Consider the following 27688-nt stretch of genomic DNA (forward strand, 5'->3'; position numbering starts at 1 on the left):
CCCATTGAAGGCAAGATTTTTTGTAAGTTCCAAGCATGGCTTTAAACAGTTAGATGGACAAACACTACTCTTATTATAGTAAAAATTTAATTATTTTAAAACTATGATACCCGAACTCATGCTTTGTAGCAAACACTTTCAAGGTATGATAAAAAGTTTTATTGGATTCGTTACAGGTTATTGATAGAGTAATTATTGTGTTGGTCACATATCGCCAAAATCGGCATACAGAAGATAACTCCAAGTTTAGGGACATGCATAGGATTCAATGAATACTTGTCATGCACCCCATTCCATCATAGATATTTATTGATATTTTGTCGAGTGTATCCCTCAAAGATGGTCGTTGGGGATATGAAATTGTTCTTCAAGGTGTCTGTGCACTCATGCTTGAGCAATCTACAATATCCACAATAGTTTACAATCATAGAATAGTATAAATGAGCTGCCGAGACATGGCCTTATGCATTATTCTTAAATAGATTGTTGATTGTGGTAATTAGTCAACAGTTGTTTTTTATTTTGTTTGTTTTTAGTGAGTTCCACATTGCTTAAAGATGTGTAATAAATATTATAATGAATTAGTACCCTGGTAGTCCAGTGTGCTATGAGAAATCATCAGGTGTAATGACAATGTGTACAATTAGTCTGTAGTGCTTGTAGATGTTTGATTGGTGCAGTTGTTTGAGGTTGATCTAGCATGCTGAAAGTAATGAGTTCGAATCTAGTACAAAGCCATATTTTTTCCTAATCTCCATTCGTGGCTCTAAACAGATGGATGGACCTGACACAGCTCTTATTATAGTAAATAATGTTATTACTACTCCTTATTGCGTACTATGAGATCATCAGGTTGAGGAGTCAGCCAATGAGTGAGCTCCTCAGTTGAATGATGTAGCATCATAGAACAAATCCTTGTTTTACTTTTCAAACAGGTTTGATCAACCCTCAAGTCTCAGGATAACCACTGAAATCGCATTTCAACTGTTATATCTTATGGGAAAGAAAATTATTTGGCATCGAAACTGCAGGGAGCTCGATTAAAAAGTTAGATCTGTCTAGTTCTGATGCTCTGATGTCCTGTGATTAGACTTAGTGGCTGCAATAGTTCTAAGGCAGCTGCCAAATCAGTATGTTATCTTCATAACAAGCTAGCCTGGGCATGGCTCTCTTGGGGGTGGGGGAGAGAGCTCTCTCTCCCCCACCCCCCATGCCTCAAGAGAGCCATGCCCAGGCTAATAACAAGCCATCCATCCTAAGGCTCAAGGTATACACTCTTGGCGTGTTCCCAGAAGCTTTTCGAAGCTACTATAACATCTGCGTCGACACAACACCTACACTTTTGCTGTCTTGAAATAGAAAGTATAGCTATAAGGCATTGAAATTAGCTAATTAGATCCACCCAAAAAGAATGCATAGGCTCATCGATTTCGTAAGAGCTAACGAGGACGACCCTGAACAGCCACAAGAGTAATCACTGCCATCAGCCAACAACTTCTCTATGGCTAATTACCACGAGCCTGTCAGAGGATACAACTGACACGCATTGCTAGGTCCTTGTTTCTAACGCATTCCAAGAATTATGTAATGATATCTAATGCCTAATTCCAAATTTATATATTTGTAAACAACATCTTGCTGCCAGAGAATTCCTTGCATTCCATCAAATAGCGATCGGTGGCAAACAATACTGAATTCTTGCAGGAAATGAAATATTTTGCCAGACAAGCCGCATAGCTTTATAATTGTTGAATGAAAGCGTATGCTTTTGCTTTCACCTAGAGATTCTTTGATGCGCTCTAGATTCTAACGCAATATATGAGAAAATATTTTTATTAGCTAGATTTTACTGGCATCTTCGGTAAACTGTAGGTATATTATTCATCAGATTGCAGCCTTACAGCAGCAATTATAGATTTTTAAAAACATTGGTCATTTATCCTTTCACACATCTGACAAACATCGTTTTCTGTTCTGTGACGCCATGTACTACATCCACCATCGTATCTTTCAGTTCATGAAATGTTTGTTACTACAATTCCCAATCCTGACTCCACAATACCACAATACTATTAAATTACAAACACGTCTGTTCAGCTCACTCAATAGTTCCTGATTTCTGTCTACTCGTTCTTTTTTTCCTTTCTTTTTGCATATAATGAAAAACATTATTATGTTCATGATTAACAGTGCCAGTAAAAAGTTATACAAACATACATGTACATATATTGGCTGCTCTAGACAGTTTCGAATTTCCAAAAACCTTTTGCAAGGAATACATGTAGTCTTAGACAGCATTTAGGTCTTTTTAAATTTTCCCGCCTTAGTAAATCATTATGTGAGACAATTTGGAGAGGATCCACATGTATTCTAAAGGTGTGTTTACAACAGGACGTCTTATCAGAGTTGCCCTCCACGGCTATAGGGGCGGTTTAGAGTAAAGCAACAAACATTTGTAAAATGGCATTGTCCCAGTTATCAACTAAAATTGATGAAATGCTGCATACTTTGCTTGTCCGTTTTTGATAGCCACCATTGACGAAGTACAACATGGAATTGACCAATCACATATCGCAACATTAATAGCCCCAAAACACTGGCAAATGGAATGGATATCAATAATGTATTTCATAGACTAGCAAAGGTATACACATTTTATATAGCGGGAGTTTGAGTTGGTGTGAAGTTTTCGCACGTATATATTTTAAATCATAAATAGACTAGAAGTCATTCCGACTCCAACTCTCCCAGTGGAAACACAACTCCAACAAACCGTTTCGGTTTAAACTCACTTTTACTCCAGTGTAAAACTTAACTTAGTTTACAGCTTTGTAATATTTCAATAGCCTTAAGTTTTACTACCTGCTTGAATTCAAGATTGGAGCGTGCCTAGGGCCAGCTGGAAAAGTATTAAATCTAAGGATTTTCACTAAACATTAGTCACTGTTTAAAAAGATTTTGCCATTTTTATAGAAAATTTTTTTAAATTGACTACATATTATTAGGATGAAAAAATGAAATTCTAGAGAAGGTAAATTTGATGCAGGCAACATTAACTAAGAAATATGTTTTTGATTAGTCGGAAGATTTATCTCCCTTTTGTAACAATAATGGTGAGCCATCTAAATAAAGCGAAAAACTATTTGTTTTACGTTCGTATATAGCATCATGCCATTTTTAAGAATAATCAATTTGGTAAGTTTTTCTACAACATTACAAAGTGAAAAAATGGTAATTCTATACTTCTGGCTAGAATCTAAAGCAAATACAGAACTAAATAACAGCATAGGCCTATATTAGAAGGCCGACAGATCTCACTCTATCCTATTATCCATCATAAGTTGGCAGCACAACGACAACCTTGAAAACTATCAAATCTTTACATGGTTGTTGCTGACAGATTATCCATGTGATTTTGGAGAATACATGAGTCTGGGCTCTGTACATCAGCTTCCTGTCAGCAGTTGTAAAGGTCGTTCCGTACGCAGCGAGTGATTAAGCGAGCTAGATGGGGTATATGTAGGTCAACGTCGTACTATATGTACACTGAACTATTGGCATGGTTGTAGTAACAGGAATATTTGTTTCTTCTTAGATAGCTATACACAATGAAGCCATCGATAACCAGGCCAGAAATCACCCCGATAATATATCGTAATAACAAGAAGATTGGCATTAGGAGAAGTTTATTACATAATAAAAGTGGATGGGTAATAAAGTCTGGGGGAAAAACAGCAGCAAATGGTCTTTACGTTGGCCGTTTTGCGAAAGTACCTTTGCGTATCCTGACACAGATGAAAACATTCAAAGGCAATATTCCTCGCACTCTTGTGACCTGATGTCATTAGGTTTTACTAGTTCGTTTGTTAATATAATAACAAAATCCTTTTGAAAAATTTCCAATAAGTTTATACAAGCTAAATGTTAGGGCTGATACTGTGGCTCAAATGAAACTTAAGATCAGTGTTTGGCAACACCAATAGAGACATAGAAGGATATTTCTGATTGCTATTATTTAAGAGCTTCGTGACAAACAATATTTTAAATTATGATGATGAAGAAATCTTCATACTAGACAGTGTGAAGTTATTTGTGTATAAATACCCGCGCTTTCAAGTTCTGTTCTTATTATCTTTATCAAACAATGCTGATTGTCCACATGCTACAAACTAAACTTACAACGTTAAATGATATACGGAGTAGACAAACATGTCTGAAATAACCTGCTTTTTACTTGCTTTTACCTGCCTTTTACCTGGTTTAAACAACTACATTTGCTTTTCATACATTTAGGTACACAGATGTCTTTTGTTTGAGCTTACTTTGACATTTCTATAATTTTAAGCTCACATAAAGACACCTGCCTTGATTTATTCAAATAATATAATTTGTAATAAATATGTTTTTTATTTATTTATATATTATTTTATTTTATATATTATTTTATTTTATATATTATTTTATTTTATATATTATTTTATTTTATATATTATTTTATTTATTTGTTTATTTTATATAAATATATACATATATTTATTAAAATGAGTCTTATTTAATAAGAAAGTTTTACGAATATGTACATAGAAAAAGTGACGCATATTTTATTTTTGCTTGTTAACCCGACCAAAACCACTGCGGGTAAAATGTCAATAGACAAACAATAGGCTGAAACTTCCATCTTTAGACTATGTTGCCGTCATGAAGTCTTCTACAAGCTATGAGAAGTGAAACAAAATCAATAACAAATGTAATTAGCATTTGGTTATACATTCAATTGTCAATAAATTTTAAAAAGCTAGGCGATTTTCAGGTTGCCGACAAGTAGAATGTATGCGTAGTGCAAAGGCATGAGCCACTTCCGCTCTTGCCAATTATAGAATAATTATGGTAGTTTTGTCACTCTGTCTGCCAGTTATAGAATAATTATGGTAGTTTTGTCACTTTGTTTGGGGTACACGATTGTATGCTGTAACCGAGTCAGGTAAGCCTGCTGTTGAGCAAGCACATGCCTCTCGACCCACGATTAAGGATTCTGGCATCATTAATTTTGTAAATAGATAATTTTTGCAGCCTACGGTAACCATTCACTCGGAGAATAGAAGATATGTATAGAAAATTCTACAAGATTTTTGTTTGAATTGCCTAGAGATCTTCATATATTGAGTAATGACTATTTTGATCATACGCTATCGATAGAAGCGTTGGAGATGTTTAGGCTCTCTGGGCTTGAGCATACCTGTTGAGTGCGTGTGTGCCCTTTGCGTATGCCAGAGGGCTATGCATAGGAAATCTGAAACCACTCTATGTAATGGAGAGGAATTTATATAAACCTGGTATAAACTCACGCATTGCATGCTGAGTGCATGTCTTAAATGCTTTAAGATGTTTTATAAAGTGGGAAGACACCCTCTGAGGAGAAAATTGGTAAATTCCGCTGAATTCCGAGGTAATGGATATAGGCTTTTAAAATACTATGAGTAGTTAATTTCTAAAGTATCCTCACAACATGATAAAAAACTGAAAATGCCAACAGATACACCAAAATAATTTCTGAGAAATAATCAGTTAATCAAGAAGTTCTATGGCAATTTGTGATTTCATTGCAATTGCAAAGAAAGGATGAGAAAGGAAAAAGTAGTTTGCGGATGTTTTCTATGAGTGACTAAACAAGCGAGATAGTTATAAGTGGAATTTATAGCCTGGCTATAAACAACAGCTATGGCTGTTGACTTGATCAGGCTCCTTGGAAGAATATTGTAAATAGCAAAGCTACAGCGGCAGCAACAGGCAGCATGTGTTTATATAACCAGCTATATACATGTACACTTCTCTTCAGAGGAACATGTGTCTAAGTACTAATTTTAGAGAGCATGTAGCATCTGATGAATTGATACTGAGGGTTACGTGACAATGATTTAAGCTCGGTTCTCACTCCAACATGAACAGCTGACGGTGCGCCTGCGGCCATCGGCGGTATCCGAGGAGGCTGTAGGTTCTCAGAGCTTACAATACCGGCGCTGATTCGGCAATGAAGGAATTGCCTGCTCCTAGACAACGGCATATTTTACGCATGGAGTTAAGATATAACATACGTTTCTGGGTCAAGGTAGTATTAAGGTCAAGTGTCAAGGTAGTATTGATTCCTTTACCCTAAGAAAAAGAAAAAAACTGCGCTAAATTCCTTGTAGGAATCATTCGCACAATGAATTCTGGGTGTGCAGACCACCGGTGCACTGATCTTACTACCGGTGACATCCTGCAACCAATGCCGCGGACCATAAAAAAGTTCAACTTTTTGAGCTTTGCTGGTGGCCAACACCAGCAAAAAAATTTCTGCTGGCCTCCTGGTTCTCAGCAGCTGCCGATCGCACCATCGCCGCTCTTTACAGTGGGGTGAGAACCACTCCCCCTCCGCTCTTTACGGTGGGGTGAGAACCAGGCTTTATAGTGTTTCCAAAGACAATCAAACTACCAATTCAATGAATCATGCGAGTGACCCAAATCTCACTCTTTGAGAGAACCACAATAACAATATTTGCTTCCGTGAGCCCATGATGACCTGTTTGCTATTACATCCGTGAGGGAAAATGTCATTGATGCCATAGGGTATGTGTAGAAATGCTAGCTGACTCTAAACTTATCATCTGTATTACTGGTATTTCCTAGACCATTAGCTAGTGTATACAGATATTAACAGCCTGTGTACTCTAGCGCTATCCCTTTCCTTAATGTCACCTTCTCGTGGCGTCATCAACATTGAGACAACATTTTCAAAATGCCACAGATTTGTTGTTGCCAGTAGCCTTGCGTGGTTGACCATGGCCAGGATATCTGGTTATTTTATGTTATATGAGCTAGGAAAATAAAATGGCGACCGACCTCTTGGGATCGTTTTACAGGAAGCTATAAGTCATACATGTGCATGGACTTTGGTGCCTTAACGGATGATAATAGGGATAATTCCAGATAATTAACAGCGTCTATGGTGAATACATACATTATATATAATTATACACATATCTATATATACAAAGTCTGTCATTTGGTGTGTCCAGCTATAGCTATTAAAATTTTTTTTAAAAGCTTGCTGCGTGCTAGATTTGAACTCACAGAGATTGCAACCATATAATTTGAACCACGCATTTAACCACTACAATATACAGTCCGTAGCTTTTTGTGCTCTTATAATATGCCATATACCTTATGCACTCGCTAAATGTGCTCTTTTGATTATTAACAAATGTAATATTACCTTCTGCATTTGTTATTGAATAAGTTTCAAATTGAAACTGTTTAAAAACAAACTTTTTGATACCATTAACTATTTTTTTAATTTATAATTTTTAAATGTGCCATTTCTATTTCAAATTTGCCGTTGCACCTCTATTTCCGGTTTTCGTAAAGTCTGAATGCTAAATTTGTAGAGGCTAATACTTTTCATGTGAACAATTGTATTATCTCGAAGAGTAATAGCCTCTACATTCTAATTCTGTTCGGTCACACTAAGTACCAGACAAAGACAGTCCAATATCTCATTTTTACGTTTGTACCAGTATCGAGAGGTACCAGTGTCGCGGTATTTAAAGTTTTGATGGATAGCGTCTGCTGGAACAGTAACATTTTTTATTCACACACTTTTATGCACGAATTGTTATTATTAATTCAACATATTCAGGAATTATATTCTGTTTTTTTCAGTTATCATCTTCTACTAGTGGAATGCCCGCCGCTGCCCAGTAATAAAAGTGTTTGCGTAGGTGTATAAATAAGTTTATGATGTGTATAGTTAGTAAGTTTAATTAATATATGTATACATATATTTTTATAGTGTTTTGGGGATGTTTTGGCACATATTTTTCTTCGAGTATACTGCAGTTCAATGCACCATGAAAGATTGGTGGATGTAATAAGTATGTCCACAATTAATCCAAAGTATGGCAATGTGGCAGCGGAGCGTACTGGTTAACAAGTTTGTCTGCAGAACTGGTGTTTCTGAATGCGAAGTTGTTTTTTCCTAATGGTAGCAAGCGCCTATATTTTATCGCCGTAACAGGACATACGACAAACACTCAGAATTATATAGGCCTATATATATATCCTAGGTAAATGCCCAGCGTTGTCCGAGTAATAAAAAAAGTCTTTAAACAAAATATTCATTCTTTTTTAACATATGCAACACTTACCATTATAACTTTTAAAATTCATATAATGAACAAATTATTTTTGTGCAGTTCAAATGAATTGGGAAAAAAATAAAACAACTGTAAATGTTTTCAAACTTTTTCAAACAATTGTCAGTTTTAAATCTCATAACTTGTAAGAAGTGTTTCGTTGAAAAAAATCAAAAGGAAAAATAAAAATCTAAAGGTGCTTAAAGGCAAATGTGAAATCATTAGCAAGTAATGGCTAAATCTAGTCTGTTTTGTTAGGATTACATTGAAACATTATTTGATATACAATTATATGATTTTAGTTTGTTTCAGTGTTGGCATGCAAAAATTGGCACGCATGTTGGCATTGGCACATGTTCTGGGTTAATAGATTTCGGGTGATTGTTAGAGTTTACTTTTTTCATCCTTTCGTTCATTTTAAATATTTATAGTAATTATTATCACATCGTTTTATATGATGGCATCGTTTGTCCCATACAGAAATTATTAATAACTTGATTAATAACTAATTAGTAATTAAATATCAAAAAGAAAAAAATATAAAAACTACAATATTGATATTACCGAATATTCAGATAAATTACAGTATATGGAAAATAGAAAACAGGTGTATTGGACAGTTAAATTAATCACTTTGTGTATGATAATAGCTTATAGGCAGTATAAGTTATTTACAGTAGGTTTCTCTATTTTGAACAATCCCGGAGTGCTGTGAGTCAACCCCAACGATTGATTTATTCCAATTGATTCTACAACAAAATTAAACAAAAACAGAAATGACTACTAACAACATACCTGTTTGTTAACCACCCATTGTGGTAAAGGTAATGAAATCAAATCGATGAAATTATGATCTGCAGTGGCATGGTCCTAGGACTATATGTAAATTGCACTCTTGCGAGATCACCCAGTGCTTGAAATTAATTAGCCTCAGTCGTGCCCCCAACATCACAATAAAAAGAGTGGGCTAGTGCATAATATCATCGGGAAAACAGTATGGTGCTTGCAATCTCAGTTATTTATCAAAAAATAATTTGTACATGGAGAGCTAACAACACCGATTCCTTTGTCATCTTCATTGGTTCTCTGGAGTTGTCCTACCTTCGCATGCTACTAGCGTCATTATCGTAGTTGATAAATATAAGCGGAAAGCGATAAAATAAGCGGTAAGAGCGCACAACACCGAATATGAAAATTGTGCCGTCACAATTTCCGAGCCTATACCATTAAAGATTTTTGCGGTAAAGCTGTGGGGAAATCCTATAAACACCAACCAATGTCTGTCTCACCATGTCAAACAATGGCTCATTTAAAAGCCAAGATAATGAAGAACCTGAATAAGCTGAAACAGTACTTATGTAATTTATCTGGTTTAAGGTATTAACTTGCTCAACGTGTGGCTCGTATCTCGATTTTCTCATAATTATGTCAAGGCACTCATATGTTGAGGTGTGACTCTATATTACTTTAAAGTTGTAGTGAGTTTCCCCTCTCCAAATTAAAGTTTTCAAATTTGTAAGGAAGCTACCGTATAAACGTGTTGGAATGTGTTACAAAGCTTGATCATTAAAAATGTGCAAATTACAAAATATAACAATTTGGACGCGTAAAATTGGTAAAGTGTATGGGCAGGTTGATGGACCTTAAACTAGTTTCTTTGTCTTAGGGTCAGCGTCCTAGGGTCAGCGTCATGCTGAAAATTTTTATGTTAATATTCATGTATATATAGCTTTTGCCATTGTAAAAGATGAGACAATGGTTGCAATAGCAATACTGTTTAATTTCAACTAAACTGAGAGCCATGTCTGTCCGTCCGTCCGTGTGTTCAAAGCTATGCTAACAGTATTAAGAAAAGACAATGCCACTGGACAGGAATCAAATGCAAATATTTGAAACCAGGCACTTTACCACTGCACCACTCGACTTGCCCACTACATGGCAGATTAATTGCGCGCATAGTTATTACCCATGATAATCTCTCACTGAACTGCCCTCATACATTTATATGAGAATTTAGTTATACAACTCTTGTAACTATTGCTTTTGAAATACAGTGCTTAATTTTAATCTGGTAATCAAGCAGTGGATGACACAAGCTCATCCTTTTTTCATTCATTCATTTATAACCTTTATGAAGGTGTTAACAAAAGTATATTTGGTGCGACTGTTTTGAGCCATTACCATGGACTAGTGCTGGGCATGGGTAATATAACTCGTTGAACTCGCGGGTTTATTTTCTTTCGAGTCTCGGGTAATAGAAATTTTGAGTATTTTGATCTTGCGGGTTCTGGTTTTGACTTGCGAGTTCGGGTTTTGACTGGCGTGTTTGAGTTTTTGTACACGAACCCGGTTAAGTAAAGAGGACAAAACTGGATCTATTGCGGCTTGCGTTATGATCACTTTTTAACAACCAGCCTTTTAACGTTGCGAGCACAAATATCAGTCAATAGAAAATTGTAAAAAATAATAAATAGATTGAATAGAATTATAATTTAAGATTTGTTCGATGTTTGGAAATTTTAGACGTGAAATCTGTATCAACAAAGCCGATACCCGAAAAACCTGTGGCCAATGAATACTCGCGCCAAGCAGTACTAGCTACCCAATACTTTAAAAACTCGAACGAAAATGAGCGAGTGTGAACTCGTTGGACAAAAAGTAGTGCCCAGCACTATCATAGACACTAAAAAGTATCTTGTGGTAAGATCTTGGTACAAAATAAATATAAACACTCTGAACAGCTAATAATTTTTACTGAGTAGTAATAACAGTATTTACTACCGTAATGGAGAGCATAAATTGTTCAGTGAAGTATTACATGCAAGTAGTACTTGTATACATGCAAGTAGCATACACTCCTGGCTAACACAGACATATGCCCCTATTAAACTTTCTCTCCCGGTGATGACCTTGTTATTATCATCTAAAGCGTAGAGTGAGGTATAGAAAACAATGAAGCAGTCTTGCTTTGTTATTTTGAGTTTTTCTAATGCTGCAAAATATAGTTACAATTCTTATAGTCTAGCCTTTTATTTTCCTTTTAGAAACTATGAATATAGAAAAATATGCCATATTAAAAAAAACAATAAATAAAAATAAATAATACGTTTTTGGCGTATCACTAGAAGAAAGTTTTTTTCTGCTGAAACACTGCGCCATGCCGTGGCAGGCCCGTGTGTCATCTTTTGCAAATTTCTGGCTCTTTCCTCTTTTTATTGGTTATGTTCCTAGATAAGTTCCAGATTATGTATTTCAAATGACATATAAAAACCTGGCACTCAATCCCTATCAATTCAGTTAGTTACTTTCTGTAGGGTTTGTAATAAATTACAAGGAAAAAGATAAAGGTATGCCTCATTAATACTACCCTTCCCTTAATTCTAAGCTCGAAATTGGCTAATGTCCATTGCCGATATCTAGGCACTCGATCCGTCCAAATATGCGCCTCTGGTGTAGCATTGACATTTGAACCAAATAGACCTTTTTATGACCTGATATTTCAAATGCCAATTACAGATCATGTTACATCGGCTGATGGAACCGAATTGAAAGGCGACTGTTAACAGACTCGTCTGATTGACAATGAAATGCCAATTCATGAAGAATAAAATATAATGTTACATGTCACGATCCATCTCGATCATCACAAATGTAGAGCGCATTTGGTTCATTTGTGAGTCATAACTGCACTGCGTAGAACTATATTATAGCGTAGCAAGCGCTGCAGACTGACAAACACTCGAATCATCTAGTTGTACGAACGAGTAAAATATGCGAAACTCAACAAAAGCATCTACTCATGTATCTAAAAGCTTGTTTCTTTGCTAAAATTAGTGCTTCACTTCAGACCAAGCTGTGTGAACAGCCTAACAAGACATATAAAATAATTCTCTATAATCTACATGAGAAAACTTTTTGGTCTTTTGACATTTTTTTATCACGACGATTTGGAATTATGCGCTCGCTGAGTTACTGCGCGATAAGTGATGCAATGGATATTTGCATTTGCATGTAGTAACGGCAGGCGCTTTGCTAATACAGATAAGAAGTTCTATGGCAGAGGTCATAGAATTAAGGGTTATAGTGGAGCACCCCTGTTCATTCCTTCGAAACTGGAATAACTGAAGTATGGAAAATGTTTAAAATGGAATAACTTGCATAGCATTTTCTTACACATCATTCACAAGTGCCATTTCCATCTTTTGCAAGCATGAAGCATTCAATAATAAGTTGTGAGTAACTAAATATTGCTTGACTTGCAGGTTTTGCTATTTTCATCATGGGGATGATGCAATCGTGCAGATTCACCGCATCATGGAAACAGTGGTTGGGTGCTATTAGTCAGACATTCTCACTAACGCTGTCAAGAACCCTATTGAGTTTGTATTTGTTACAGCTGTGAAGCGTAATGTTACAAAATACTGCTTGTTATTTGGCCCAGACATTAATATCAACAGAAAATGTAGTTTAAGTTACTGCTAAACTTTATATTAAATTATCTGTGTTTTTTGTTTTTGTGTTGGAAAGCAACCTATCAAGCAAAAAATGCTTGCCGGTACTCATTACCAAGAAAAAATGTTTTAAAACTTTTGTATTAAAAAAACTACAAAAGGAAGTAGCCTGTGGATTATGTATTCTCCATTTAATTTGACAATGAGTGTTTAAATGCGGAGTAGAATACAATAAAAATATATCAAGCTATCAGCTCTTTCATAAACTAGTAGCCACCCCTTCCCACAGCCCTTATGTATTGCAGACATTGTTAATGTATTTGTATGTGAGGCAACAAGGTTGACACATGAAATGATCTATCTGTTTACTAGTAAAGAGCTGATCAAGGCAGATGGGTTGTGAAAATCAAGCATCTCCTTATTTGTCCCATTTCGATAATCACCAACCAGTTTCAGTTTAGTTATATAAAAATTACAATTTTTTATTTATGATTTTGGGCAAATAATATATTATTATCAACACCTAGTAATTTGGCCATCTGGTGCGCTGTGAGAGATCGTCAGGTGTAATAAGAAAGAGCACATTTATTTAAACAATGGCAAGGCGGTTGATTGGTGCAGGTAGAAGAATGTCGGTCTACCAAGCTGAAAGTTGAGAGTTTAAATCTCATTTAAAGTGATCTTTTTCTTAACCTCTAACCGTGGCTTCAGCTGGACACGGCTCTTATTATAGTAACGAATAATGCAATGTACAATTTATTGAACGGATGATAATTGTTTAGTGTACATATTAGTCATTCAATGTAAGGTGCACTTGTCATTATCAGTAGCCTTTTTGGGAACCAAACTTAACCCTGACTGTTGATAGATCCAGTGTTCTAGAACTTGGCCACGGCCACTCTCTAGCAGCTGAGGCTTAAACTCCTCATGTTTATGCAGCCAATTATTTTAATTCTAATCCGCTGCTCAAAGAGGTTGTTACAGCCAAAATATTTTTCATACCTTAATATGGATGTACATTTGCAGACTTAATTATGGCATTTTTTTGAGATTTCTGTCTACAGCCAAATGAGGATTTGACTCAAGTTTACGCTTTTTATTATATACGCTTCACTAAATTTTAATGACCCTTGATAATTACTGCATACCTTGAGGCATCTGCCCACTTTCGCCCACCATTATGTGTCATCACCAGCAATTCCAACTTGTTTGTCATTGGAATTTTTGTGCAACATTTCTTGTAATGTAACCTAATTCGTGTCGTATAACAATAACACTCCAATGATAGTCTTTTATATTATTTTTGTTATTGCTGTTAGGGTGGGTTTTGCCGTAGTTTGATAGTCTGAGGAACTAGGGCTGGCGGGTTGGCTAGCTGTTTTGCTAAATAGGCACACGCTCATATTTTACTAGAATGAATTAGTCATTTTTGAAAAAATATTCAAAGGAAGTAACTCCTTAGCCTAAAGAATTTGAATCCATACAACTGTCTTTAGTGTAGACATTACAAACAGACTTGCCATGCAACTGTCTTCAGTGTAGACATTACAAACAGACTTGCCATTCAACTGTCCTCAGTGTAGAGACTACAAACAGACTTGCCATACAACTGTCCTCAGTGTAGACATTACAAACAGACTTGCCATGCAACTGTCTTCAGTGTAGACATTACAAACAGACGTGCCATTCAACTGTCCTCAGTGTAGAGATTACAAACAGACTTGCCATACAACTGTCTTCAGTGTAGACATTACAAACAGACTTGCCATACAACTGTCTTCAGTGTAGACATTACAAACAGACTTGCCATTCAACTGTCTTCAGTGTAGACATCACAAACAGACTTGCCATTCAACTGTCCTCAGTGTAGAGATTACAAACAGACTTGCCATACAACTGTCTTCAGTGTACAGATTACAAACCGACTTGCCATACAACTGCCCTCAGTGAAGAGATTACAAACAGACTTGCCATACAACTGTCCTCAGTGTGGAGATTACAAACAGACTTGCCATACAACTGTCTTCAGTGTAGACATTACAAACAGGCTTGCCATACAACTGTTTTCAGCGTAGAGATGACAAACAGACTTGCCATACAACTGTCCTCAGTGTGGAGATTACAAACAGACTTGCCATACAACTGTCTTCAGTGTATACATTACAAACAGGCTTGCCATACAACTGTTTTCAGCGTAGAGATTACAAACAGACTTGCCAAATCGTAGTGACTCGGATATGTGCAGTTGGCGAGAATAAGGAATGTTTATGTACAGATAATGAAGTATTGAGATTTCTAATAAGAGCATATGAAATTATTAGTCAGGCAGTAGCCAGGAAAGATTACCAGATGCAAAACAAGAGAGCAATGATGTTAAATCCGATTCCTAATAACTAATAACTCTGATACACACTACAGACGAATAAATATAGCAACCTAATATCACCTTTAGAGTATGTTTCAAAAGTGTGTAGTCATGGAGACTGAGCATATGTGAAACCTGCACAGGAGTGCGCCCAGGGCAGGTGCTTCGGCTATTTTGTATGACGTGAAACCTGAACATAATTTGATTTAGTCAATATGCCAGGGAGAGCACCGAAAGATCATTACTGTCAGTCTGCATAACATATCGCATCAACAACAAGATCCTGATCGAGTGCCGATCTCCAGCGAATATATATATTTATATTTCCAACATATAAAAGAGAGAACGACCTAAAGACAGGAAATGGTACTTTAACGTGACACTGATCTGTAGCAGTTTGACAGGTCTATTTGCCAAGAGCAATGAGGAATAAAAACAGATTTACACAAATTGAGCTATGCAGTGCAGGGTGCATAGCTGTACTTGATGGCACCAATATTTACTACTTTGCGTAGTCACGGAATGTCCCAAATCATAATGATACCAATGGAATTTGATGCAAGGAGAGCGCATGCATCTGGTTGGAGAGAGAACCTGCACCCAACTGCTTCCTAGACTTCCCTCGTAACCGCTAAGGATGATATTGTAGCTGTGCTCACTCAGGAGGTATTCAGCGTTGCCAAAGGGTTGCCAGTCAGTCTCATTGGCTTTAAAAGATGCTGACCAAACTGTAAATATAGCAGCATCCACTTCAAGTAGCACCGCAATACATGGGATGGCACTTCAGCAATAACCAGTGCCTATTGGTCACAAGTGTTCATTACCGGTATTAACCTGTACCAGCACACACAGAAGGTCTCTACATACGCTATTCCTATATCTACTCCTTTTTACGCATTTGTTTACATTTTTGGAGCGAGCTATCATGCCAAGAGAAAGTTTTGAGAATGGGCAGAATGCCGAGTTTTATGAAGAGCATTAGGGCTGAAAAAGTTCATCCATTGAATTACATCTAAGCTAAATTACTCTGTTGGACTGTACCCAAAATGCATAGTCTAGCCTTGAACCCGAGAATGGAAAACAAAGTTGATGAAAACAAAATGGAGTACATATGCACTTTACTATGGATTATAAAGCTCTGAGAAGGTTCTTTAGAGACTGATTTGGCTTTAGTTGTACTTGATAACCAACTTGAATGTAGCTACACCAAACCTACAACTTTTGTGGCACTATTAAAACCGTGAGACAAGAGTGATGCAAAGCAAAAACTACCAAAAGCATGGATAAGACAACTTCAATTTAGGCATACACACAACTCCAGGACATAAGCACTTAAGCTACTTGGAATTGTGAAAAATATAAAGCATAGACGAAATTACTCAGTTGAAACAATTTGAAAAACTCAAACAATTATTTTTGCCAAAATGCTTTCTCTCTGCTGTTGGACACTGCCAAAATAATCAATCAAGTTTAAAACAGATACTATGATCTACATAAAAGTAATACTAACAGCAGACGAGACGACCACCACATTCCTCAAAGTTTTAGGATAGACTACAAATTGAATGAGCAGTACATTTTATTGTCCCTAGACTATTCTAGGGATAATAAAATGTACACACAGCAATTGTAGATCTAGTTATCTAAATATCTAACTAAATCTATCAGGTAACAGACTCTTGCCACAGCAGGAACCGTCTGGCAAAGATACATTTTAGGATTTTCTTTGTGTTTTAGCCATAGCTACACTTGAAAGCTGGACGCAGACTAGTGTTGCCTCCATTGTTAGTCTTACTATCATAGCATCAAACACAGCTCTAATGAGTGAAATTGAAAGGGGTTAGTAATAGTGCTGAAAACAAGTCCTTCGTCATAAGGAAGTTTAGACTTGTCCACTCCTGATAGAGTTTTCTGAGTACTAAAATGCTGGTGATTTTCTGTTAACACGGGTTTTGAGTATACTGGCTACCATGCTCATGCATATTCGAGTAGAAGGAACACCTCTATATAAATAACATATTCATAATACTGTTTTAAGTATAAAAGTAAACTTATATAGCAAAACCTATGCAACATACACGTGACTTGATTGTATGCCGTGTGTTATGATAGATGATGATATGCTGTGTATTTTACTTTTTGGTTAGTCTTGTTCTATATAGTTAATATGAAATTACTGGTGAAAATCTCTTTTTCCTTTGCAGGCACAAAAATAATGCTGGCACACGCTGGCAGCTCGAAACAGAAAAACAAAGTCTACAAATATAAAAACAACACACTGCTCTATATCATATTTAGTTGAACAATTGATATTGACTAAAACATTGTAGACCTTTAATGTTTTATTTGTAAATGTGGATCTAATACCCTACACCAGCGTAGTCATCATGATATATATATATAATGTTATTATACTTGATTCTATTAACTTATTATTTGAAATTTTTAAACAATTGATATGCATATGCATGGCATTAGCAAGCGTGGTCGTTAAACATTGCACAGACTTGAAAGGCAGAATTTTTGTTGACCCTACTCGACGGATTCGTCGGTCAAAACCTGAACTCGCAAGTCAAAACTCGAAATTTCTGTTAACCGAGATTTGAGAGAAGTTAAAACCGTGATTTCAATGAGTTCACTGACTCGTGCCCTGCACTAGTTGGTAGATGTTCGAGCGAGTTGAACAAATGTGAGGTCTGATTGCGAGATGAGATCTAGTAATAGAGGATGCTCATCCACCTAAGCTCAGCCTTTAAACTCCTTTTATAGAGGCTTACAAAGCAATAAAGACCGTAATGGGCCTAAAGAGGTGACAGTGAAGTCATGATCACAGATAGAAGGTCTGACAAACATGACAACATCAAGGATTATGGGGTAACGGAGTGCCTGCCCTCATTGGTGAGGAAATCCTTTGGATTCGTGCAAATAGTTGTACTTGAAACCAGAGTGACTTAGTAAGAAACTATGTCATAGTTTTTACAGAAAATGCTTTTTATCGGTTTGCCAGACATTTTCACGCTAACTCAGCAGTGAATATAACAATAATGACAAGCTGTGCATCCCACCTGTTAGCAGACGAGATCGTAGTAAGAACAAACCAAAATCTATTTCTAAAAAGTGACTGCATCGACTGATCAGTTAGTTTTCTTGTGAACTTGAATTCATTCATGCACCAATGTTTTAAACTAATATTGACGACAATCGTACGTCATTTTGGGACTGCATGACACCAAACTTCTAAGAATAGATATTAATAAGCATTAAAATCTATAGAATTTCTAGAACTTTGGAAAGGCTAAGTTTTAAGATAGTCTGTGATGGCTCTGGAAGCACTAGCAGTGTTATCAACAAACATCATCCTGCACTTTTCACGAGCTATCACTTCAAGGGTACACATACACTTCTACGTCAAAAGAGACGCTTATAGTTAAAAGTATGATAAGAAAATTTATGGAAGCACCACCATCACTGCTTACATAGAAGACCTATTATCCAACGGATGAACCCTGGAAATCCCTTGTATCTTCAGTGTAATAGCAAAAAACAGATGTTAAAGTATATGATAGTTTTTAGGATTATCAGACATGCTATGTCTAAAACTTTGAATTTTAAGACAAGCGTTTCTATTAACAAAATTTACGAGCAAAACATCGTAGAGATATTTTTAGCAAAATCATCTGAAAATTGCAAAAACTCTATTTGATGCCTGGTCTTTAAAGCCATCGCAAACGTGGAACTCAGTTATGAGAATGAGTGGTTTTCAACGCAGCTCCATGCACAACAGTATCATAGAGTTTAATAGAGCCAGCTTTATCTACGGCTCTAAGCTTCTAGGCAAACATTAGGTATTTAGATAAAACATTAATTTAATTTAGAATGACTGAAGTTCTGTTTTACCATCGTATAGTTCATCATGACAATGCCATCATCTACGATTATTGATAATGACAAAATAGTAGTACGCAAATAGAACTGGTAAAATAGATTTAATGCATCTTGGGAAAAAATCTTATTCGTGCAATCAATAAGAACAGTGATACATTAACGTCAGACAATATCGTCACAAAGCACCTGTGAGCCTTGTCATGAATCAGCAGATGTGTGAGAATCAAACTACTTCGAGGCTTGATGTTAATTTTTAACATTATTGAATGGCTAACTTGGGGTACAGACAGGCCGGTATTCCCTAGTTGCAAGCTGGGCTGCAAATGTTAGGCGACTAGTAGGAGTAGGAGTAAATTAGATGAACGAAAACATATTTTTCCATAGAGTCTTGGGTGCTTTTTTCAGAGGGAACGGATCAATTTGTATTTAGTTATTTTATATTAAAATATTGCTTTGAGATACGAGAAAATTGACATGAAAACTCGGGCCCGGAATGCATAAAGCTCGTATGTCGAGATACGACTCTACAATACAGCTTTTTGCTAACAGTACATCTAATGAATATATAAGTCATCAGTTACCAAGAATGGACTCAATATCATCCTCTCTTCGTGCAGCTAAATCTTTCTTCTCCTTTTTGCTTAACTTTTTATCAGTTTTGCTAGCAAAAGCATTAAAAACAACACTTTTAGTAGTAAAACAACAAATAATATGAAAACATAAGCAAAAGTATTTAGATCAAATCTTTAAAAATATCTCAGAAGCCATCTAGTAGTTATCGTAAGTAAGATAGTCAAAGTGACGCAAGAAAAACAAAGCCTGAAATGTGTACAAGTGGAGAGGGTAGCTGAGATATTTTACGAAAGGTTTCAAAATATCAAATATAAAAACAAACAAGTATTAACGCATTAAAGTATGATATAAACAATTTCTTTTCAAAGTTAATATAGCATAAGTTAAATTAGCTTTATTTTAGTGCTTTTGTGTCTGTTTAGCGCATTGCCAAGCCTCTACCTCAACCTGCATTTTTAACAATGAAAAACCTCCTATTACTATATTCATTCAATCTCTAACATATAATTTAAACTTCTAAACTTTCTACATGGTATTTATACAACACATTTGCTTCAATGCTATATGCAACTACCTGAAGTATTGGAGCTGTAGAATGGTTTAAACAAACTGCAATGTACTCTTATGAGAATATTTGCTCCTACACGCGATAGTTTTGGCATATAAAGAAAATATAGGAATGAATTAGCGTCCTGTGTCAAGATTTAACCGCTTTGCATTTAGTGACAGATATAAGTAGGCCAGTTAAACAGGATTATACTTTAATAATGGCTTCAGTTTTTTGTAGAGTTACAATAAGGATATTGAGAACCTGGCTGTGTATATAAAAATATCTTAATATATAAAAAGATAATCCACGATTAACGTTGAGAATGACTAGCATGGATATCATCAACATTTATTTGTTCAATCTTCACAGCTGTATAGTAGATAACACCTTTAGAAAAAAGAGTCTATGACGGAATGATAAACTCTCTTCTCTATTGATGAACTCAATGCTGAGTAAACTACAAGGAAGTGATTATGTGTGAAGGGCGGACGTGCGAAGAGAACAACGGAAATGGTTCTCATTGGTTATAGGGTAGCCAGTAGGAAGACTTCACGATAAGATTAAAATGTCTATGTTTGATTGGCTTCAAATGAAGGCGGCGTTCAAATATAGGTTGTGCGGTATATTTGATTGTTTTCAAATTTCTCTTACTAGTTCTATAAATCAAGCTACCAAAATGATGCATGAAACAGAACTTGGGACTTTAATGACAATCTAAATAGAAACTATAAAACAAGAATGTTATTCAATAAACTATTAATTTTAAAATAGTAGACTTTTGAAATAAAAATTTTTGCTTAAGCTTCTATAGATGAGGTTTAAAGAGACAAAATGTCCTCCAAACGATAAACCAGTACATCAGAATGCTTGGAGAATTTGCGATACCAATTTGAAAACTAGTCATGGAAGTTGTGCATGGAGAAGTAGTCAAATCTCATGATTTAGAATTGAGTTGCTACTCGGATGACAACAAATATCTATGATGCTCATATTCCCCCTATCATCCTATATTCTTTAGTCCATTGACTCCTTCCTTGGATCATTCAATGTCTCGCTATCTCATGCAAAAAATGCAATTTGCAAAAATGACTAACATAGATATTTGGTGAATGATCGTTTATCAATGCATGTTACCATTGATGAGGCAGCGTGTAACCACAAGTTATCAATGAATGTGTGTTAGTCATAGATATATAAACCTTATATATCTATGGTGTTAGTGAATAAGCAAATAAAATATTTTCAGATGACTAGCATCTGTATGACTGAAACAAAACCTTTTCATGGGAACAAATATTTGTCTAGACTAAAATCATCAAGCCTTGAAGATGACTGGACTCCTATTTCTCTTTTTGCATTATTGCTTCGAGCAACAACAGAGAAAGAGTACAGTTTGAGGCAATTATAAACAAGTTATGAGTGAAACCTCCTTCAACAATTCTAAGATTTGAGAATAATTTGTCAAAGAGTTAGTCTTGAATAAAGATTATAAAGTAAATTTGTTTACACGGCCAGTTGCTCGAATGATAAAAAAAGGTCGCCTAGAAAACAAATTGTTCCAATGATAAAAGGCAAGTTATCTAGAAGACCTGTTGTCGTAATGATAAAGATAATTCGTCTACAAGGCTAGTTGCTCTAACAATAAAGACTATTCGCCTATAAGGCCAGTTGCCCTGATAATCAAGACAATTTGTCTGCAAGGCCAGTTGCTCTACCAAACTACAGAGTTATTTAAGAAGGCCAATTATTCTCATCAGTTATATGATACCTAATCTTTCATTTTTGTTTGATGACATTGTTTAGTAACAGAGAAAAGGAACTAAAGAGTGGAGATATAATAATCTATCCATATGAATCTCAGGTGTTTTTGTACATCCTTTGTTCAGTTATAGCAATTAAAATCTAGTAAGGAAAAATCCACATCACAGAGGATTTGATCTCGGAACCTCCCAGTCATAAAGCGACAAGCTAACCCATTAACCTACACGAGCTACAATGGGTTTATTGGACAGATAGTCATTATCTGGGTTTAGTATGCATAGCGACTCCGTGTTACGCACAACGTCACTAAAGCTTAGTCTCATGGCTCTTATTAGTAAGTTTAGCCATACATAGTCTAGCTTACTCAAATTAATCAATGGCGACTACATTACTTGCCACTGTTTATAAGCTGTTTTTGATACCCGTTCAACGCCGGACATTCATCTAGTCTTTAATTTAATAAGAACTGTGCCCGTCCTTCTGTCTGAAGCTATGCTAAGAGCGTTAAGGAACAAATGTCTTGCCCAAAAATTACACTAGAGTATGCGGGTTCTGCAGCTAAGCACACTACCGACTGCACTACTGGAACACCTTGCAGTATCACGGAATACTTGTGCGCATACTGATTACACATGATGATCATTTCTCATGCTGCACAGGACTGCTAGAGTACTTGTCTAATATAATTCTAGCATCAGAGGGTAATGGTTCAGTGTAACGCTACAATGTTTGTTGGCTAACTTTAATAATTAAAGGAACAAAACTATAACAAGTATTGCCAGACTATATAAGGGCACATCCAGACTTTCTAGGCATACCCAGGTAGGTAAGCAAGATATCTTATCCGGTAATGTCAGTATTAATAAACTTGGAGTTGTCTTTTACACGCCCCTTTGAACAATATGCAATCAGCACAATAATGAGCACAATAATCAGCACATAATAATAATATCAACAATCTGCCAGAGAAATCTATGAAAAATTTTCTGCATACAGCAAAAGCGTCTGTTTTAAAGAAAGCGTTTCGTAGTCACAGCCAAAAACACTAGAATATTAAAAGAAATTGATAAACTTTAAATAACTCAATTATCCTGTACTGCAATAAAGGCAAAATCTACTACAACTCTATTAACAATGTATGGGATACAGGATTGGGATTCGTGCGGCGCGTCGCGTGCACCCAATGATGTAGCATTACGTGAAGCGAATCGAAAAGTTTATTAAAAGTGGAATAACCCAGGAAAGCAACCTTTAACGTAAAAGGACATCGGGACATTTAAACGTATACAGAAATACAAGAGAGAAAATTGGGCATGCAATCATTGGTAAACTGATTCATGTGCTGTTGCAATGTCTAATACAATACAGCCTCAAAAATGCCAGAACTATTATTGTCTGGAAACACTGAGCGGTGGGGGCATAGCCTGACTTTTCAACGGCCAACCTGCATGTGGTTGATATTCAACCTCACTTCTAAATAGATTCACCATATTCTTCAGCCTATTCTTACGAACTATACTTAACCATAAATACGTCACAAAGCATGAACTTACCACAGCGGCGGCAATTAATATCAATATAAGCTTCTTTTTGAGCAATGACATTTGATGTTTGACCAATGGTCGTGTCATGAAACCGGGTTAAAGTTAGTAATTTAACAGGTGATGGAAAGTGAAGTTCGGCATTATTTAGCTCTAAACGGTTCAACTGCGGTTTGATAAAATCATAAAAGTAAAATAAATCAAAGAAGCCAATCTAGCAAAAAGAGGAATCTTGAGAAACTTATCGAGTCACTACTGTCAGCTACACCTAATGAGTAAATCTTTTGACAAAGTCATAGATTGATACACTTTAAAACAAAATTATTCTAGATTGGTAATTGTTTCAAATTCTCCAAAAGACTTTCACTGCATCAAAGCCTTATTCAAAATAAGTGACATCCTTTTCGGAAGAAGATTGTATGGATAACTGACGGTTGAAAAAATCTGAATAAAACACTATACAGATAGATCCAGACATCAACTAGCTATGTAAACATGCATTTCCATATATAATATTAATGATGTGCTAATCGCCGCAAAAATCATTCACAGTAGCTCTTTCATAGACAATATAATTACTCATATAAATTCAGGGACAACCACTACAAAAGCATTTTATTATAAAAGTAATTCTATTACTCCTTTATGTTCTTAAACATTACAGATTCCATAATGACAATCTAGAGTATGATCAGTGTACTAAACAGAGTATGATCAGTATACTAACCAGAGTATGATTAGCATACTAACTAGAGTATGATCAGTATACTAACCAGAGTATGATCAGTGTACTAACCAGTGTATGATCAGTATACTAACTAGAGTATGATCAGTATACTAACCAGAGTATGATCAGTATACTAACCAGTGTATGGTCAGTGTATTAACTAGAGTATGATCAGTGTACTAACTAGAGTATGATCAGTATACTAACCAGTGTATGGTCAGTGTACTAACTAGAGTATGATCAGTGCACTAACTAGAGTATGATCAGTATACTAACCAGTGTATGGTCAGTGTACGAACTAGAGTATGATCAGTATACTAACTAGTGTATGGTCAGTGTACGAACTAGAGTATGATCAGTATACTAACTAGTGTATGGTCAGTGTACGAACTAGAGTATGATCAGTATACTAACTAGTGTATGGTCAGTGTACGAACTAGAATATGATCTGTGTACTAACAAGAATATAAATGAAAGTAAAGTCTATAAGCTTTTCCACAAGAAAAAGTTGCCAAGTTTATCTCCAAATTCTAATTGGCAGTTAAAAAATCGACACCTTAATACATGTATATCTAACACCGCCTTTTGAAAACCTCAATGACACTTTTGCCAACATCAACTGGGACTGCAAGTATTTATGGAAACCTGCTGGCGATGCTAACGAAGTATTAGACAAATGATTTTTTAAACAATCGAATTCAGCTACCAAATACAGTAGACGCTTTTACAACATATATATGCCTACTATAGCGTCAATTCGAGATAAAGTTAAGTGTCAATTCGGGTGACTTCTCAAATTTGATTTGAATGGTAATCTATCTTGCCGCATTTGCGAAAGAAAAAAACGGACACGCGTATGGCATTATATCTATTGTACATATAAAATTCCATGACATTCGAGTTCGATAGATATGTTCATTGATAGATGTGATTGGTAGATCATTGAGAGATTGGCAGACGTGTCGAAAAAACCGAGTATAGGTAGCTGCGCAATTGTTCATAAATACTTGAAGCCGATCGATCAGTGCAGGTGTTACTGCGCTGGTCCACCAATCTGAATGTCATGAGTTAAAGTATCGTCGGAAGTTATCTTTTCTTTTATCCTAATCTTAATCCCCGGATACAATATGACGACAAACTATTACTATTTTTATAGACAAAATATTTTTGTTCTGCTTTATTGTTGGCATGTAAAATAATTGTTATATTAGTTTTACTTTGCAGAATAGACTTTGCTGTTTAGAAAAAATCTAATGTGAATGAACGTTGAAACTGTGCACTCCCCACCAACTCATTGAAAAATTACCGCAATCATGGTCTATAAAATTAGTGCGATTGATCAAAAAAAGGAGAAAAGTTGTCGATGCAAACTAATAATACTGCAGTTATTGTACAACCCACAAATTAAAAAGTTAAGTCTAGTTTTTTTCTTTTTGTATGGCCAAAGGGGTGAGTTTGGAAAGATCTTGGAATAGATTAGGTAATTTACATGTATTTTACTGTTCGTACAATGTAAGATCCTATAACATAAACGCTCATGGAACAGACTACTTACGATGTAGGAGTGCCTAAAGTACCATATTTTAGAATATTAAGGTGATGGAGCCCAGTTGGAACACACTGTATCTCAAGCCCTGCCAGGAATGCAAACGTGTGTTTAGATCACATGAATATAATCATAGAAGTAGCAAAAAGTACCAAAAGTTAGCACAAAGGAAATTTTTAACAGAAAAGGAAATGAGAAACTGAATCAATTCAAAGATTTTTTGCAAAATACTTGGCAAAGGAGAGTGTAGAGATGAGATAAAGCCAAATCTGGTGATTAAATGGTTGATAGTTGTAATTGGAGCATTTAGAGTGGCAAAGAACAAGAAAACAGCTGAGATCCTCAGACGGCCACAAAACAGGGAAACCATCACCGCCCTCCTCAACTCTTTTTTGTTTCTTTTGCATTAATTCAACGCGAAACCTGATTTTTTACACAATTAGAACAATACAGAAATTGATGCAAAGCCGAGTACTAGTAAGGAATTTCGACCAAACAACGTGGGCGTGAAATTGATAGTAAAATAGGGCTTTGAAGAAATTCTGATTGCAGTATTCAAAGGAGCGCAAGGTAAAGCAGGCGTAACTCTCTGCTACTCAAGTATTAAAATGGTGTTACACAGAGACAATGCTTGATGCTAGAGTTGTAAACCCTGATATGATTCATAAAGATTGAGAAAACATAATCTGAACTAAATACTAAGGAATGCTAAGACAATTACAACGAATAAACATTAAAGGAAAATGCTGGCATGAAAGAGGGATTGCTGCGTTATTATCTTTACTGTTCTAAGCATGTAGATGATATGCTTCTTTAGGCACAATTGAACAATAGAGACCCTAGAATACAACTACGCACTGGCTACTGTTGATCTTCCATCATAGGATATGACAATTGTTTGAAATTATTAGGCAACGTCTGACGCTACATCCACAGTTCATCTCAGCAACACTAGAGTTTCATCCTGAGTATTTTTTATGAGAAAATATCTTTTGTTTTGTTGGTTCATGTTATTATATTAGAATCTTAAAAATTTCCAACCTTTGAGCTCGTTACTATCACTTGTTAGAAGTGATACAAAGTTACTACATACAAACCGTTTTACGTAAACATGAAAACTAATAACTATAAAATGTGATGAATAACAGGTCTTTGTCAAACTTTATGTCTAGTAGCTGTTTGTATAAAATTAGACATAACTCTTGATTCTATGAAATCGAACGTATCTTTTCAAAATTTGAATACTTTTCTACCAATCTGAGTCTCACAATTCCAAAATTTGAATTTTCATACATAACCGTTTGATAATAATATTCAGCTCTCGCAACCACAGCATTTACACCAGATTCCTAATATCAAATCTAACATGAATACATGAACATGATATGTTTACATGAATTGAACTACCGTTACCAGCCAAGACTAATTCTAACAAGAAAATCAAAGGCATATCTCTAAAGGCTGGCTTACACTATATCACCATATGTTGGAGTTGTCTTATCGATGATTATTTGTCAATTGTGTGCGCCGTAATGATGGCATCGTCACAGCAATGCAGATACGTCAGTTTGCAGGTGTCACACTTTACCGATGGTTGGCTGAACATCCGCGAGAGCGTATGCAATGTGCACCGCTTCGACGATGATTACTGGCCGTCGTGGATTGCTCCATCTATATTTTCTTCCATGACAGTAGTTGCAGGACTAGTGTTTCATCATTTCAGTGACCGCATTGTGTAATGAGATTACCATGGAATATTCACAGAAGTAAAGACGGATGGGTTTTGCGATAGTGTGAACAATGCTATTTACAAACAATGACCTGCGGTGATATAGTGTGAACACTAGGACTAGCTAGCTAATGACTCAGCAAGTACAAGCAAGAGGAGGGGTGTGCAGTACTGTGAACCGATGAAAGTGAATACTACGAATAAGTAAGACAAAAAAGTCAACAGCTGAGCTCTATCATCCAACCATATGTTGGAAAACCACGAAATGCATTTATAATCTCACTAGCAATCTAGCTGTCATTAATGCGCATAATATTACATTGATAAGCGTCTAATCAATAAAGATAACCGATCATATGTTATTCCATAAATCCATAGTTAAACACGTG

The 27688-nt window shown here is 35.8% G+C and overlaps 1 protein-coding gene across 1 annotated transcript in view; it reads right to left on the reverse strand.

Moving 5' to 3' along the window:
* Positions 1-15289: 15289 nt before the first annotated feature.
* The window catches only part of LOC137387744 (mitochondrial fission regulator 1-like), a 56490-nt gene continuing 44091 nt past the window's right edge, over positions 15290-27688 (reverse strand). Inside the window, exon 10 of the mRNA XM_068074246.1 lies at positions 15290-15715. Coding sequence (XP_067930347.1) covers positions 15647-15715 — 69 coding nt within the window. The 3' untranslated portion in view covers positions 15290-15646. The remainder of the gene's footprint in view (positions 15716-27688) is intronic.

This window comes from Watersipora subatra, chromosome 2 (assembly GCF_963576615.1).
Source record: "Watersipora subatra chromosome 2, tzWatSuba1.1, whole genome shotgun sequence".
Taxonomy (NCBI): Eukaryota; Metazoa; Bryozoa; class Gymnolaemata; order Cheilostomatida; family Watersiporidae; genus Watersipora; species Watersipora subatra.